Below are 16,015 nucleotides of genomic sequence, written 5' to 3'. Positions count from 1 at the left end.
TGTGAAAAAAAGACACAGGCTGTGCAATTCCACAGCAGGACCAGAGATGCTCAGCCTGGGTGAGAACACCTGGCAGAGGGACCCTGGGTGCAGGGGCCCTGTCAGACATGAGCCCCACAGTCCACCCTTCAGAGGTACCCATCTCTGACCCCACCCAGGGCTGGAAGGCCCAGCCAAGTCCTCTGGCAGGAGTTTCCTTTAGTGCCAGCTCTGGCATTCATGGAATTTGCCTGACGTGCAGGGTCTCCACGGAAACTCCACACCATCACTTGAATTATGGGACTGTCAGAAATGTTGAATAAACAACTCCTTTTGTACTGGGTAATTTGAAAGTTATTATAGAGCCATGAAAAGCCTCACGTTGGGAGTTATGGGCTGGGAGGGGAAGTGGAGAAAAGCTGATGGAACTGCCAAGTGTTGTAGGGAGTGTGATGCATGTGTGCAGCCCTGTGTGGGGCAGCCAGCTCCCCAGGGACAGGTGAACATCTTGGGGACAAACACTGGGTGGAGGCATCCCCATGGATGTTCTGCAGTGGAGGACAGATAGTGGGGCTGGGACCTTGGCAGCTTCTGCAGGAGCCTGGCTAAGGGATACTGTAGGGCTCAAAGGCTTGATGAGCTGGTGATGGGCACCCAGACCTTTGGGTGGCCTGGGCACCCAATCCTGCCCTGAGCTGTGCCATGGGTCCTCACCCCAGCATGACAGGAGGAGTTGTGTGTGTCATGCAACATGCACAGGGACTATGGCTTACTTCCTTGGGTCATGCTGGCATCCCCACCAACCACAAAGCACAGATGCTAGCCCAGGGATGAGAAGTCAGGTCCGGCTGTCCCAGTGTGGGTCCTAAGGCACCTGACGGGGGTTCGGGTGCAAGGTCTGCCTTGGGGCGCTGGATGCCTGGTGCTGGAAGCTGTGTGGTCTGCAAGAGGGCTCATGCAAGGGGGGCTCATGGTGTGGCATGAGCAGGCCTGGCAGTGCCAGGCCAGGGGGGTTGCTGTGAAGAACTGTGTCCATCTTATCTCTCGTTCATGTGCATGTGGGTCAGCAGTGCTGGGAGCTGCACCCATGTCTTGGTAATGGATGTTTCTGCACCTGCAGTGCTGATGGTTTGAGGATGTGGTAGACTGAGCGGAGACTGGCAGAGCATTGGTGAGCCCAGATCTTGGCTGGGCAGTGCCATGGCACACTGTGGCTGTGCTGCTGTGCACAGGGTTGTGGCAGCCAAGACAGTGGAGCTGGCCCATTTAGGGGCACTTTGGGAGCAGTGCGTAGAGGGCAGTGGTGTGCAGCTCTGGTGTCGTGTGCTGTGCTCCTCATATCCCCGTCAGGATGCGCGTGGCAGCCGCGGTGGTGTGCTGGGTCCCACGGAGCTGAGCACGGGAGAAAAGAGCAGCCTCTGCCCAGAGCAATGGGGCGGGACGGAGGGGTGGCAGGGGACAGCAGGACCGCCGCATCGTTCGGCAGCGGGCTCGGATCCCCGGCTGTCGTGAAGCCAAAGCCAACGGGGGTGTGCTCTCCCAAACCGCGCCCCCTCCCCTCCCGCCCCGCCCCCCCGGTTGCCCTCGCCCCCCCGCCACCTGTGCCCTGCCTGTCCCCCGCCGCTGTCACCGTGTGCCAGGGCTGGGGGGGAGGCGGAGGCGGAGGCAGGAGGGGGAAGGATGGAGGGAGGAGCACTCTAGTGATGCTTCATGCTCACAGCTCCAGCCCTCCTGCGAGCCCAACCTGGCGAGCCCCTTCCTTTTCCTCCGCCGTCCCCGGCTGCCGGCGGTGGAGGATGCTCGGAGTATCGCTTGCCCCCCCGGCGTGCTGACAGCGGGGACCCCGCGGGGAGCGGGCTGGCGTCCTGCCGGGCTTGAGCCGGTGTGACCGGGCCAGCGGGGCTCTGCAGAAGCATGAAGAAGATCTGGGTGAAGAAGCGTTTCCAGGTAAGGGCTCCGGTCTGCCGCCTCGGAGGGTGCCGGGAGGAGGGGGCAGTGCCAGGGAGCGGGAGCGCATCACGATGGGGATGGGAACGAGGGTGGTGTGGATGGGGGTGCCCCTCCGGCCCTGCCGCTGCTACCTGGGGCTCCCCACAGCTTCGCTTATCGCCGGCTCCAGCCCCGCTTGCAGAGAGAGCCTCCAGCTGCCCGCCTGTCCTCCCCATCTCGGGCAGGAGGGGCAGACGGCAGATGCTCGCCACCCCGTTTACCAGCAGCGGGGCCGGGACCCCCGTCGGGGGCATTTCCCCCCGGCCAACCTTTCTGCCCTCCGGAGTGGCAAATGGAGGCTGCTTCATGGCTGCCCCCAGCCCCGCTGCTGGTGGTCACGGAGCCGGAGCCGAGGCTTTGCATGCGTCATCCCCGCCGCGTCAGGAGCATGCCTGGCACAGCCGAGGCTCCTCCGCGGGCCCGCCGCACGCTCCGCCGCCCAGCGAAGAGCAAGGACGTCACTTGGCCTCAGCGGGGGTGGAGGATGGAGGGGCATCTTTCCAGGAAGCCCCTTGGGGTGTACAAACCCACCCTACTGCTCCAACCAGCAGGGGTGCATGGCCTCTCTGCTGTCACCCTGCCTTCTGGCCCAGCATGGGCCGAGGAGGGGCTGTCACCCGCAGCCCCTTCCCAGGGGTGTTGAATGTACCAGGGGACGCGGGTCCCAAGGGATGCTGGAGCCCGATGGAGGTGTCTTTCTGGGGCAGGGGGGGTGGCACTGCCTAGCTGCCTCATCTGCCCTTGGGGAGAGCAAGCCCATGTGGTGGGGCAGGGTCCTGCTCTACTGGCTGACCATGGTAGGTAGTGGGACACCTGCACTCCAGGCAAGCCACCCCACTGCCTCCCCACCTCATCCCATCCCTGCTCCCTGTCTGCCTGTGGCACCGGTGCCATGTGGTGCTGGGCTCCACATGCTAGGTGGTGGCAGGCTGCATAGGCTGTGCTCCATGGCCCAAGGAGCCCCTTCTCCCCCTTGATCTCCCCTGGCCACCTGGATGTGGCTAGGGACATGCCAAGGCCAGGGCAGGACCTTAGCTCAGGCTGGGAGATCTGTGCCTGGAAGCAGCACCAGGTCTCATCTGGCTGCCTGATGGAGCAGGGCTGAAGCCAGGTGCTGATCTCAGCGAGCTCTTCTCCCCACCGCAAGGTGGGTGTACACAGAGTGGGCTCCTGGGATTCTCCCACCCCTTTTCCCAGGGTGCAAATGAAGTTCAAGACAGGAAACCTCTCTGTCTCAGACCCCTTGACCCAGGCCCCAGCTCTTCAGCAAGCTCAGAGCTTCTCCTGCCCCCCTTTCCACCTCCTTACTTAAGGCTGGTCCTGCATCACCCGGCACTTGCTCCCTGACAAGCTGCAGGTGGGTGCTGTGCCTGAGGAGGGTCCTGGGTGCCCCAATCCCACAGGGACCTGTTGCAGGGCAGCAGAGAGGGGGCTCAGCCACCCAATAATTCTGGGTGATGAAGCCCAGCCCAGGCCCCCTGGGTACAGTCACCATATTTGATGGGGATCTGATGGCGCCTGTCCCTGGGGAAACCACAGGAGCACCCGATAATGGCACTCAATTGTATTTTCATTTTTTAATGGGGGAATTATCCGCCAATGGTGCAGTTAATCACTCATCTATCTTTCCCTGGCCTGGAAGACGGGCTGCCAGCCAGAACCAGCACAGTCAGCCGGGGAGGGGAGGGGAAGTGATGCCTGGCTCGGCCTGAATACAAATGTGTCTCGTGCAGCCACTGCCCTCTGGCAATCTCCACATGCAGGCAAGGGGCTGGTGGGAGGCCCCACGTGCTGCCCATGAGCAGGGGCTGCTGCTGTAATGCCAGGAGCTTTGGGGCATGCAAAATAAACCTGCTGCCCTTCCAAGGGCAACTAACAGCTGGCCACGACTGGCTGGTTGTCCCCAGGGGGTGGCTGCCCCCAGGGGCCATCTGTCCATGACGCTGCCTGGGAGCTGTAGGGAGGAAGGAAGGTTTGTCAGAAATGAAAACGTGGCTTCAAGATGAAAAAGGCTTCAAGAAATGTGTGTGTCCAGGCCTGGGCTCCACTCTGGGGAGACAGGGAATGGGACATCAGTGTCGTGGGGAGATCCTGTCATGCAGACTGGCTGGGAAGGATGCTCAGTCCCGGCAGCCCAACACTGCCTTTCAGCTCTCTGCATCCCTGCTCCTGCTGGCCTTGGAGATCGCCCCATCCCTTTGCTTCCCTGGGAGGTGCTGTTGGTGCATGCCAGGCCTGGCAGCTAGGTCACTCTCAGACAGTTCCTCCCTTGGCAAGAAGGTGCCCAGCTCTGGGCTGCACCACAGAGGGCAGCCAAGCTGGCAGGGAGCTCTTGGCACCTCAGCCCTATGCTTGGGTCGCACCTGGCTGCCCAGAAAGTGAGGGCGAGTGTGGCTCCCTTTCTTCCAGCCCTGTGCCGACGCGCCAGTCCCATGCTGCTTGTGCCAGGCAGCCTCTCTTGCGGCTGGCACAGCCTCCACTGGGCATGGGGGATGCTGTCCCCATGCTGGGCCAGTGCCCACAGTGGTGTCTGGGCCTGTGCCTGGAAGACACTTTGCTGGCCCAGTCCCCACTCTGGCATGGACAGTGGCTTCAAAGGGGCTGCAGAGCATATGGGGACCTGTCTGGGTAAGGACCTTGATGCAGGTGGTGGTGCTGGGACAGCTGTGCTGCCCAGGGCTGTCACACACGGGCAACAGCCATGGCACCGGGCTGGGGTGTAGGGTGTCAGTGTGTGTGTGAGCACATGCACAAGCAGGTGTGTGTGATTGTGTGCGTGCTCAGCTGGGCATGTGCTACATATGTCCACCTACACCCATCCACGGCTGCAAGCATGGGGGTGTGTGTCTGGGGGTGTGTGACTGTAGAGATCCTGTGAGCGTGCATCCCGGGGGTGTGTGTGTGTGTGTGAGCTTGTGTGTGAGCGGCACCGAGTATGCTGTGCCAGTGTGAGTGTGAGTGGTTGTGGGTGTGAGTGGTGCCACACGTGCTGTGGTGGGGTGCAGGCGTGCGGACATGCCATGCCAGCCAGGTGTGTGCGTGTGTGAGCAGGCACGTGGCACAGTCCTGTGGGTAATGCTCTCTTCTCTTTTCCTTTGCAGAAGACCGGCCACTCGCGGCGCTTTGGGCGCTTCACGCATGGTGCGTTGAGTTACCAGGACCTGGCTCCCCTCCCACCACCCTGAGTGTGCTGGGATGGGGTCCAGCCCCACCACCATGCTGGAGGGGGGCAGCAAGCAGAGGCTGGGCATGGACGGGCTGCACCTTGCCAGCCCTGAAACAGGGTCCTGTTCACCTGGGGGCTCCCAGTGACCCCCACGAGGACAGGCTGCTCCTGGCCCCACAACTCTGGTTCCTTAGGGGTTGCCAGGCTGTCATGGCCAGGTTGGGGAGCCCAGTGCAGTGTCAGTGTGCCAGGCTGTAGAGAGATGGCTTGGAGTGGAGGGGAGCAGCATGGCCTTCCACTGCACTGTGACAGTGGTGATAGGGCAGGGGGCATGTTGCTTGCCACAGGGGTGTGTTGCAGCAGCTTGCAAGGGCTTGGACAATGGTGAGTAGGGAAGGCTGGCCCTCTCTGGCTCCGTGGTATTGGCTTCTCTGGGACAGGATGTTAGAGTGCTGCTGATTTGGTCCAGCTTCATTCTGTCCATGGGGAGTCTCTCACTGGTGTTTTACCCCAAGCATCCCTTCTTGATCAACCAGAGCTGTGCTATGAGGCATGGCTATACTGCACATCACTTGCCACTGGTGGAGCAGGGGATGTGTGTGTGTGTGCCAGAGGTAGGGTGCTTGCACATGGACACACATGTCCATGTGCCCTAGTACACCCAGGAGCACCAAGCTGGGCTACAGGCTGGGGCTCTGGCCCCAAGCTGTAGTGCCCTGTGGGACATGGGGATGTTCAGGTGCTGCAGCAGCAAGGCCAGCCCACAGGGCGGCTCCAGCAGCTCTGGGGACAGGCCGTGGCTGTCCTGCCAGGCAGGATGTAGCCATGGCATGGGGAGGGAATGGTGCTGTGCACTGCACAGGCAGGACAGTCTGTGTGTGAGGAGGGTCTGTGTGCAGTGCCAGAGTGGCATGCAGTGAATCTGGGTGTGGAATGGAGACATGGGGGGGAAGTCTGGGGGAGATAGACCTGTTTCCAGGCCCCATGGGCACTTGGCCCCTTCCATGAAGCCGGGCAGGGTTTGGGGTGCTCCTTGTGGGATCATGAGGTGGGCAAATGCCCAAACCTTGACCTACACCCAGATCTGAGCCGGCGTGGCCCACCCAGGTGCTGCCTGGCAAGTCCCTCCCCCAAAGCAACTGCAGGGAGATGCTGGGGACAAGGTCCCTCCCCTGCCCCACGCGTCTCCGCAGGCCGGGCCGATAACCGGGTGTTGATGTCTCTCTCTCTCTTGCTGCCCCTATGGAAGCGAAGTTTTCCGCTCCTGCAGGAAGCAAAGCTACGGTAGGAAGACCTTTGCCTGATGCCAGCCCTCTCTTAAGAATTGGCCCTGTGCCCCAGCCTGCTGCCCTGCCATATCGCTGCCACCAACCCCCTGCCCTGCCTCCACATCTCCATTCCCACCACCAGCACCATCTCCCTTCCTCCTGATATCTAATGCTGCTCCTGCTTGCTTTGCCTGCCCTTCCCCACCTGCCCTTGCCCTGAAAAACTTCCCTGCCCCTGACCCTGCCTTTCCCTGCTGGCAGCTGGTCACTGCAGGTCACAGTCATGCCCCTCACCCTGAAGCTGCTCAGGTACCGCTCTCCTGCCCCTGGAGCCTGTGGGCCCACAAGGGGCAGTGCCAGCCTGGCCTGTTACCCATGTGTCCCCTCACCCCTTGCTCTCCTCCCCCCTCCCCAGACTCGGAGACGGGTGAGGATGAGCCCAGCGATCCCCAGGTGACACAGCGCAGCGAGCTTCAGGATGATACAGCCTTCAGCACCCCCACAGGTGAGCAGGGGACACCTGGCTGTCCCTCCCACAATTGTTCTGCTGGCCCAGCTTTTGGGGTCTCCATGGAGGCGGGAGCTGTGGTCTACCCATGCAAAGGGGAGAGGGCTTGGGGCAGCCTGCTTGGGACACGCTGGGACACCCCATAGCTGCTCAGCCCACTCCAATCAGGGTTTTAGGCTCACCTGCATGGACACACGATATCTGCTCACCCCTCTCCTTCCAGGTGGGTCCGACACCCTTGTGGATGCCTCCATGAACACAACGCCGACCTCGGTGCTGGCATTGTCACAGGCAGAGGAGCACTCCAGCTGGTCGGGCAGCCAGCAGACCGTGGTGGAGAAGGAGACGGATGCCAGCCTCCCCGCACGGGGACCCTACCTCCGCCCCACTGCCTGGCAGCAGCCGCAGGGAACCCCAAGGCAAGCAAACACACCGGCCCCGCTCGGCGCCGAGGTCCGGCACCTGGGCGTGGAGCCACTGGTGCGGGCATCAAGGGCTAATCTGGTGGGCACGAGCTGGGGGTCGGAGGATAGCCTTTCAGTGGCCAGCGACCCGTACGGCAGCGCCTTCAGCCTGTACCGAGGACGGGCGCTCTCACTCCATGTGTAAGTAGCTGGGAGAAGCGCACGAAGGGGACATTGCGCTGGGGCCATCTTCCAACTCCTGCAGCCATCTCCTCCCCTCTGCCTGGGCTTTCTTTGCCTTCACCGTGCCTGGATGAGGAACAGGGGCTCTGAGCAGTGGGCAGCCTGTTCACGGTGAGGAGGTGGGAGCAACCCTGGTATAGGTCCTTGGGTGATGGGAGACACACGGAGTGGAGTCCCCTTCCGCTGATGCTGGGTTGGGACCAGGAGTAACCTCTGTACTGCTGTACAAGATGGAGCACCCCACCCACAGGGTGTCCCCCTGTTCTGCCCAGACACAGGGGCTGTGCACAGCCCAGGGTGTGGTGACCTGGGGGTGTGCAGCCACCTGGGACACCCACTGGCAAGGCTCTGCCAGCTGAAGTCCCCACCACACAGGGGTGGCAGCAAGGGCTAGGGACATGCTGCCTCCACAGGACCTGCTGGCTTGCTCAGAGCCCCTGTCCCTCCCCATCAGCTGTTGTCCTCAGATAGCTCATTCCTACAGGCCTTGCTCCTTTGACTTCCATCCTGCCCCTTTTTTTGTTCAAGGCTGCTTGTTCTCCCAGAACCTCATCTTCACCTTATGATTTTTGCACCACAAATGCTGAGCCCCCCCAGGGGCAGCGGGGCAGGGGAATGCATCTGCAGTAGCACGTGTGCAGTAGGGGGTTGTAGGCTTAGGGAGCTCTCCACCTTACAGAAGAGCTGGCCTGTACCACAGTGCCCCAGCACACCAGGACAGCCTGGCAAATTGGGGTGCCCCCTAGTCCTGGGGGGATGACTTGCTGGATATCCCAGTATCACCTCACTATCCTACATGGGTACCCCTGCACAAGGGAATACTGCTGTGTCATAGCAGCCCAGGACTCTCATCCAACCCAGCCAGCTCTCAGTGGTCTCTGGGTGTCCAGATTCACTCAATGGGGCCACTTAAGGCTCTCTGGTCCTGGGGCTTCCCTGGCCACCTGCCCTCTTTGCTGTGCCCCACTGGGCACTATGGTGTGGGCTGGGAGCAGGCATGCATTCAGCTAGTGAGGATTGTCTCTAAGACATGCTCCTCTGTCTCTTCCCCTGCAGCAGCATCCCCCAGGGGGGCTACCGGAGAGATGAGCCCCACAGCGGCCCCGCCTCTCCGAAGCCTGGTGCTGAGCCCCCGAGGTCCCCTACTGCCCTGCCACTGACCACCAAGCCGCCCATCCTCCGCTCACCATCTCCCCGTGCTGGACTTTCACCCACCAGTGCCACATCCCAGCCAGGCACCCGTGGCCCTGGCGTCCCCTCCTTCACACCTGTGGCCCCCCGCAAGAAGTCCTCGGTGCCAGCTGAGTACCAGGACACTGTCCCCGAAGAGTATGAGGAGAAGATCAAGAAACCCAAGTCCTCAGGGTACTCGCAGGGCAGCACACAAGATTCCCGTCCCCAGACACCCATGAGCGACACCTCTGGACGCATCTCTGTCCGAGCATCCCCCAAGCTGGTGCGTGCCGGCTCCAGGATCTTTGAGAGGCTGCAGTTCTTTGAGGAGCGGCGGAGGAGCCTGGAGCAGGCAGACAGCCCCTTCCCCTCATACCCCTTGCGGAAGGCACGCTCTTTTGATCAGCCCAGCTCTGGCTCGCGCCGTGCTGGCATGCTGGGCAGCTCACAGGAGGATGTCCGGGAAGGTGGCTACTGGGAGCCAGGCAGCACAGCAGCATCCCGGCGTTTGGCCTTCCGTCAGAAAGCGGCATCCTTCGATGAGCGGGGCAAGTTTGCCAGCCGTGTCTATGCCATCGAGCACAAGTTTGCGGAGGAGCTGACTCGCATCAAGCGGACAGTCTCCAAGCAGCAGTTGCGGCGCTCCCAGGAGCTGTGCAAGTCTGGGCTGCCCCCTACACCTTCACCCCCAGCAGCCAGTGAGCCCCCTGCCCCCCGTACCCCCCGCCCCCCTTCCTCACAGGGTGCTGGTGGACGCAAGGGACTGCCACCGAAGACCTCCCCGCCAGCAGAGAGCACACACGTGATCCAGCATCTGGCACTTTCCAGCGTGGCAATGGTGGGACCCAATGGGGAGCCGGAGCCAGGGGGGCAGCGTGGAAGGAAAACCCCATCATGGGGCAGTGCAGCAGCTAGCCAGCCTGCTGAGGTGCGGGATGCAGGTGCCAGGAAGGGTCTACAGCAAGAAAGCACTGGGGAAGTGAAGAAGAAGGAGCAGTGGCTGTTAGCACAAGCCTCCCCACAGGGACGGGCAGTGCTTTCGCAGGCCGGTCCCACTGAAGGCAGCCCATATCCCGACGGGGGCCCTGCTGCTGGAGCCCGTGCCCCTGGAGCAGTGAGTGAAGCCCTGGCTGCCCGGCTGTCTGTGCCCCACGGGCTGTACCGACGGCCAGAGGCACCTGCTGAGGTGCGGTTCCTGCCCTGGGCAAAGCCAGGGATGGATCATGAGGCTCGCCTGGAGAGGAGCTGGGCAGGGCAGCATGGCACGGGCAGGGAAGTGGAGAGAAGGCAGATGAAAGTGTCAGAGAAGAAGGAGAGTGGCCGGATGGCTCAAGAAGGCAGGAGCACGCGGAGCAAGGGGAAGGGGCGCCGAGCCAGGCCCACCTCTCCAGAGCTAGGTAGGGCTTTCTGCTCTCCTGCAGGTACAAAGATGAGATGGCCCAGCCAACCCCTGAGTGGGATGGGGGACCCCCAGCCTGCCCCTGGGAGGTGTAGAGAGCCCATGTTGTGCCAGAGAGCATAGGACACATGGTGGGGCAACATGGTTTAGCGGGATGGGGATGCTGGCACCAACCAGTGCCCTATGATAGACCAGCCTGGGGGCCAGTTTGCTGGGCCTCGAAGTCATGACACTTGCTGATGTCCCCATCCCTCTTGCCTGGCACAGGAAGGGTGCACAGTGCTTACTTCTGGCACCGAGTGCTAGGCTGGTCCATCCCCCTGGGGCACAGGGCAACGGTGGCATCTTGTCCTGGATGAACCTTGCACAGTGCTCCAGGCAAGGTGTGCAGGCCAAGCATCACCAGGGTTGTCTTGGCCAGGGGAGAGGTACCCTGCCAATCCCAGCGTGGAGAGGTGAGACCAGACTGTACCCAGGCTGGGATCTCCTTCCAGACTCTGGTCTGGCTGGATCAGTGCCAGAACCACATACCCGAGGCTTCTGGCACAGCCCCAGGACCTTTGCCTGTGTGCTGGGGCCATGGGAGGGGAGTGAGCTGGGAGGCTGATGCTGATGTGGCAGGGCAGCACAGCGAGGACCACCAGGGAGGCTGGGAAGAGCTTAGAGTGTGGGCTGCAGTGGGCTGTACAAACCTCTTCCTTTCAAACCCTGCTTTCGCCTCATCCCTTGTGCTGTATGGGGATGCACATCAGGCTGTGCGCTCCCTGTCCTGTGGTCCCCAACCTTGTCCAGCTGCAGGTACTGTGCCACAGTGGCCCCTGATGCCACCCTTTCCTTCACTGCGTAGCCCAGGGACCTGCTAATGCCTCAATGAGGCTGTGGGGCACATGGTGGGATGGACAGGCCCCTGCTCTGTCTGCATGCCACCCAAAGACCCACTCATTTCACCCCACTGACAGCCATGGGGCCCGTCTCTCCCTGTCTAGAGTCTTCCGATGACTCCTATGTCTCAGCGGGTGAAGACCCTCTGGAAGCCCCCATCTTTGAGATCCCCATCCAGGACATGGCAGTGGCAGTGGGAGCAGAGGTGCTGCTCAAGTGCATTGTTACAGCCAACCCCCAGCCAGAAGGTGAGTGACCGGAGGGTCGGTCTGAGGGACACTCTGCATGTCCATGTCCCCCCTGCTGAGCTGTCCCTTGGGGCCACCTGAGCTGTGCAGAGTGGGACATGCAACCTCTGGGTTGAGCTGGGTGTCTCAGGGAGGTGATGGGAGCACCGCTTTCACCCTGGCTCCCCCCAGGCAGAAGTGCTCGGGTACTACCTGCTAGGACAGGGTGCAGGCAGGGTGCAAGCAGGGCGTTTGACACTCCCCCATATTGGGCTGTTGGTAGAGCAGGAGAAGGGCTGGCCGCTGGGCACTGCAGGCAGGGAGGGATGATGCTCTGGGTGAAGCTCAGGTGGTTTTTCGGGGGCAGCCCATCAGGGCTGATGGGCTCCAGGCGTGCTGTAGTCAGGAGGTGGGCAGGGGCAGCTGGGCAGCCAGAGCAGGCACCAGACGATAGAGCCGGGCAGAAGGGATGCGGCTTTGATTCCCTTCTCCAGCCTCCACTGGAGGGCAGGAGGATGCCAGGAATCAGAGAGGGGCCGGCCCCGCTCCCTCCATCAGGGTCCGTGGGAACCCGGGGCCTCTCCTCATGGCAAAGGGGTCTTCGGGCCGGGCAGGGCAGCCCCTGTCCTCACCGAGACCCTGCACAGACCCTCAGGGGAGCTCGGGATCCCCTACCCGCGAGTGACCCTTGTCTCTGTCGGCAGTGTCCTGGAGGAAGGACGGGGTCCAGCTGCGGAGCAGCACGACGAGGCCCATCAAGGCAGAGGGCGAGCGTCACACCCTGCTGGTCCGGAGCGCCCGGGTGGCCGACGCTGGCCTCTACACAGTCACGGCGACGAACGAGGTGGGGGCGACCTGCTGCAGTGCCATCCTCAGCGTCAGGCCCGGTGAGTGCCGGCGGCGGGAGCGGAGGGGAGGCGGGGTGGGGGGAAGGGCTGGAGGGGAGCCGGCGCCGAGGCAGGCGAGCTGCCAGCTCGGCCGCTGCTGCCACTGGGAAGAAAGCGGCTTCCTTACCCTACAAGGCTCTGTCTGAACCAAAGCAGATGACGTGCCGCCGGCAAACACGGAGGGACCTTGCCGTCGGGGGATGGGGGGGGCACGACAGGGTCAGCCTGTGAGCATCCCCCAGTGCCCGGCATATAGCTCAGCGTCTGGCCTCCTGCCCCTGTCCTGCACCATAGGGGTACCCAAACCTGCCCTCCAACCCACAAACCGTGGGGTACCTCTGCCCTCCAACTCACTAGGCATGGGGATAGCACTGCCCCACAAGCTATTAGCTGTCAGGACACCAAGCCTGTTCACCAAGCTGCCAGCCTGGGGATACCCAACTTGTCTTTCACCCGGCTGGCCGTGGGGACACCGAGCCTGACCCAACCCCATCCTGAGAGCGTCCCAGGGCAGCAGAGGCTCAGAACTGCCCTGGGGACTGGAAGCACCAAAAAAATCACGGGCTCCGTGGTGCAGCGGGGCTGTACACCCCCGGGCAGCAGAGGCCTACCACGGCCAGCTGGAGGCACAGCAGCGGGGGCCGCGAAGGGGCCCGACAGCCCCCGGCCCCGCGGCGGGCCCTCCCCCGCGCTTCTAGCCCAGCCCCGGGGGCCGGCCGGCGCTGGGGCGGGGAGAGCTCAGCGGGCCGGCGACGGTGGGGACTGGAGACAAACGCGGCACCAACGCACCGGCCCCGGCAGTGGCAGCGGCGTCTTGGCGGTGCGGCCCGGCCCGGTCCGGTCCGGAGCGGCGCGGCTCGGCTCGGCTTGGGGCGGGGGCTGCCGGGGTCGCGCTCCCCGGTGAGTGCGGGGGGCAGCGAGGGGGGCGGCAGGACAGCGTGCAGGGAGGACCTGGGGGTCGAGCTTCCCCAGCTCTCAGCCCTGGGGCTATCTGCGGGGGGGCACTGCCCTCGCCCTGCGACGGGCAGCCCACCCGCCTGCCCCCGGTAAGGGGAGCGGGGGGGTGAGGGCACTTCGCCAGCTGGGCTGGAGGGGGGCCAGCACCCCCTGCGCGGCGGCCGGGTCCTGCCAGCACCCCGCGCTGCTCACTGTTCCCCACCTCGCAGCCCCCAGCCCCGGCCCCCGCGCGCATCCCGCACCCGGCCGTTCCCCCATCCCGACCCCGGGTGGGCTCCCCTCGCACGGGCTCGGCCCTCCGGGGAGCGCGCAGGCGGCTGGCAGGGCTGTTGGCGGAGCGCAGCTGCCAATGTCACCTTCAGCCCTCGTCTGCCCGGGGCAGGGACAGCCATCCCGGGAATCCGTGCGGCTTAAGGATGGGAGCGCGGGCTGCTGCGTAAGAGCCACTTGAGCCCTGCTGTCGCCTTGCGGGATATCGCGTCCCCTTATCGTCCCGTGGAGTGCTTCTCCCCCCCACCTCCCACTGAGCGGCCCTGCACCCCTTCGCTGCTGGGTGCTGCGCTGCGGGAATGTGGGGGATGGGTGTCTCTCGGGTGCAGGGTGGTAGAGAGGGTGCCCTGACCTGCCTGCCCGGCTCTGGCTGCTGCCAGCTCCTTATCCAGCCTCTTCTGTGCTAGCCCCCGCCGTGGAGCGGCATGGGAACTTGGCACCCCCCCTCGGCCAGGGCAGCCCCATCACCTCTGACGAGGAGTACCTGAGTCCCCTGGAAGAGTTCCCCGAGTCTGGCACCCCCCAGCACCGACCGGCCATGAAGTTGCAACCTAGAGCTGAGCATGGGGCTGCCCACAGCTTCCCAGAGAGCACCTTCAAGGCTGCACCCACTTTTGAGGTGAGATGAAACCCCTCCTGTAACTGCAGCCCTGTGGTCCCTGGTGTCAGCTCAGGCTTTCCCATACCCTGATGTTGGGTGCTCACAGCACCTGGGCAGACTCCACTCCATCAGCTCCCTTGGTACTCCAGGACTTGTGGTGTGATGGGGGACACATAACCCTGGGTTCAGTGGTGGGGGACACATTGTCCTGGGTGTAGTGGTGGGGTTGCATGGCCTTGGGTGCAGGCGGGTGCTCCCTAATCTCTGACCCCTGCTTCCCCAGGTGTCCCTGTCTGACCAGTCGGTGCTGGAGGGGCAGGATGTCAGCATGAGTGTCCGCGTCCGTGGGGAGCCCAAGCCCATCATCTACTGGTGAGTCCTGGTGCTTGCTGGGTCACAGCTGGTCAGGAAAGGAGGGGACAGGCACAGTGACCTCCCCATTTGGGGATGGCCAGCTTGGAGCTTTGGTCCTGAGCAGGGTTGGAGTTGGAGGAGACGGGTCTTTTAGGGACAGCCAGTCTGGGTGTGCAGGGCCTAGTGTGACCATGCTGCTCTGCCCGTGTCCCGAGCAGGCTGAGGAACCGGCAGCCAGTGAAATACGGCCGCCGGCACCACGCAGAGGCAGAAGGAGCACGGGGGCTCTTCACACTGCACATCCTGGCGGCAGAGCGCACTGACACTGGCTTCTATACCTGCAAGGCCGTCAACGAGTATGGCACCAAGCAGTGCGAGGCCAAGCTGGAGGTCAGAGGTAAAGCTTCCTGGGTGTGTGTGTCCCCCCTAAAAGGGCCAGCTGTCTCCAGCACCCTGCATGAGCTGTGTGGGGAAGGGGACACTGCAGAACCCCCTTGGCAGTGCTGTGGGAGAAGGGGATAAGCCAGCCTGCCCTTCCCTGCTGCAGCTCAGACAGGTGCAAGCTGGGAGCAAGGAAAGTGGAGCTGTGTTCCTGGGGTTGCCCACAGAGTGTGGGCCTGCAGCAGAAGGCAGGTGGCCTTGCTGCCAGTGTGCAGCATTATGCATCTATGAGCTGTGCCAGGGCCCCCAGCCGGTCAGACCCAGACCTCACTGCTCCCTGCAGCCCAACTTTACCCCATGTTTCCCCACGTCTGCACTGCTGGAGCCAGGTGCTGCTCCTGGCTGCATAGGGAGGCTTTTTACCCTTAGTGGCCCTGCAGGGGACATGCCCCCTGACCCTGCTGTGCTGGCAACTCCCTCCCTGCCCCAGGCAGCCTGCAAGCTGTGTGCCAGGCACCGGGCAGCTTGGAGAGGTCCCCTTTGTCCGTCTCCAGCAATAGCCTGTATGCATGGGACTGGGTTTAAGCCCCTTTCCCTTGCCATCCTTCCAACCCTGCTGTGGTCCTCCCAGGACCCCAATATATGTGTGCAAATATGGGGGTGGGGGTTGGGACTGATAGCCAGGTTCTATCTGGCATCCCCTGAGGCCAGGGAAGGAGCCTGCGGGGACAAGTGTTTCTGCCTCCCTCCTCTTGCCCTTTGCTGTCTGTGCCCTGCTCCCCCCAGCCCTCCCTGCTGATGGCTGCCTGAGCATCCTGGGCTGCACCCATCCTGCCCTGGCCTTGGCTGCACTGCTTGTACCCTGCCCGGACCCTGCTCCAGCAAAGTGCAGGGGTGGGAGCGGGAGCCAGCCCCGTGCCCCACGGCCAGCAGGAGCTGGGTGACAGCTCAAGCCCTGGCTCCTTTCAGGGGGCTTGGTAGGTGGCTCTGTGCCTTGGTGCACGCTCACACCCCTGGTCCCAGCGCTGGCGTGTGCCTGCGTGCGTGCTGTCCCTGTTGCTGCTGCACTAACCCTTCCGCTTGCTGACTGCGGTTTTTGTCTGTACGCAGGGGGAGTACGATAAGGGGGTGCATCTCTCAGAGCCGTGGCCGCGGGGCTCTTAGTTGGACACCTCTTAGGCAGTGGATCTCACCTTGTGTTATTACCTTCTGCTCCATCCGCCACCTCGTCCTGGATGCACCGCGGGGATGCGCGGGCCCTCCGCTGTGGGCAGGGGCTCATGGGTTGTCTGGGGGAGGCCTAACAGAGGCCAGAGGGGGGAGTGGC

The 16,015-nt window shown here is 63.2% G+C and overlaps 1 protein-coding gene across 5 annotated transcripts in view; it reads left to right on the top strand.

Moving 5' to 3' along the window:
* SPEG (striated muscle enriched protein kinase) overlaps positions 1–16,015 on the top strand; it is a 39,692-nt gene that overhangs the window by 6,923 nt on the left and 16,754 nt on the right. The window contains exons 1-11 of one of the 5 annotated variants that reach the window (XM_071747607.1): positions 1,633–1,926; positions 5,070–5,109; positions 6,389–6,418; positions 6,818–6,907; positions 7,134–7,515; positions 8,614–10,127; positions 11,116–11,259; positions 11,943–12,125; positions 13,760–13,971; positions 14,237–14,325; positions 14,526–14,704. In XM_071747607.1, coding sequence (XP_071603708.1) covers positions 1,894–1,926; positions 5,070–5,109; positions 6,389–6,418; positions 6,818–6,907; positions 7,134–7,515; positions 8,614–10,127; positions 11,116–11,259; positions 11,943–12,125; positions 13,760–13,971; positions 14,237–14,325; positions 14,526–14,704 — 2,896 coding nt within the window. In that variant the 5' untranslated portion in view covers positions 1,633–1,893. Of the gene's footprint in view, positions 1–1,632; positions 1,927–5,069; positions 5,110–6,383; positions 6,419–6,817; positions 6,908–7,133; positions 7,516–8,613; positions 10,128–11,115; positions 11,260–11,942; positions 12,126–13,759; positions 13,972–14,236; positions 14,326–14,525; positions 14,705–16,015 lie in introns of those variants that run through there. The other 4 variants (XM_071747608.1, XM_071747605.1, XM_071747604.1 and 1 more) reach the window with 4 other exon arrangements.

The sequence above is a fragment of the Heliangelus exortis genome, chromosome 6 (genome assembly GCF_036169615.1).
Source record: "Heliangelus exortis chromosome 6, bHelExo1.hap1, whole genome shotgun sequence".
In the NCBI taxonomy this organism is placed as follows: domain Eukaryota; kingdom Metazoa; phylum Chordata; class Aves; order Apodiformes; family Trochilidae; genus Heliangelus; species Heliangelus exortis.
This window is presented reverse-complemented; position numbering and strand designations above follow the sequence as displayed.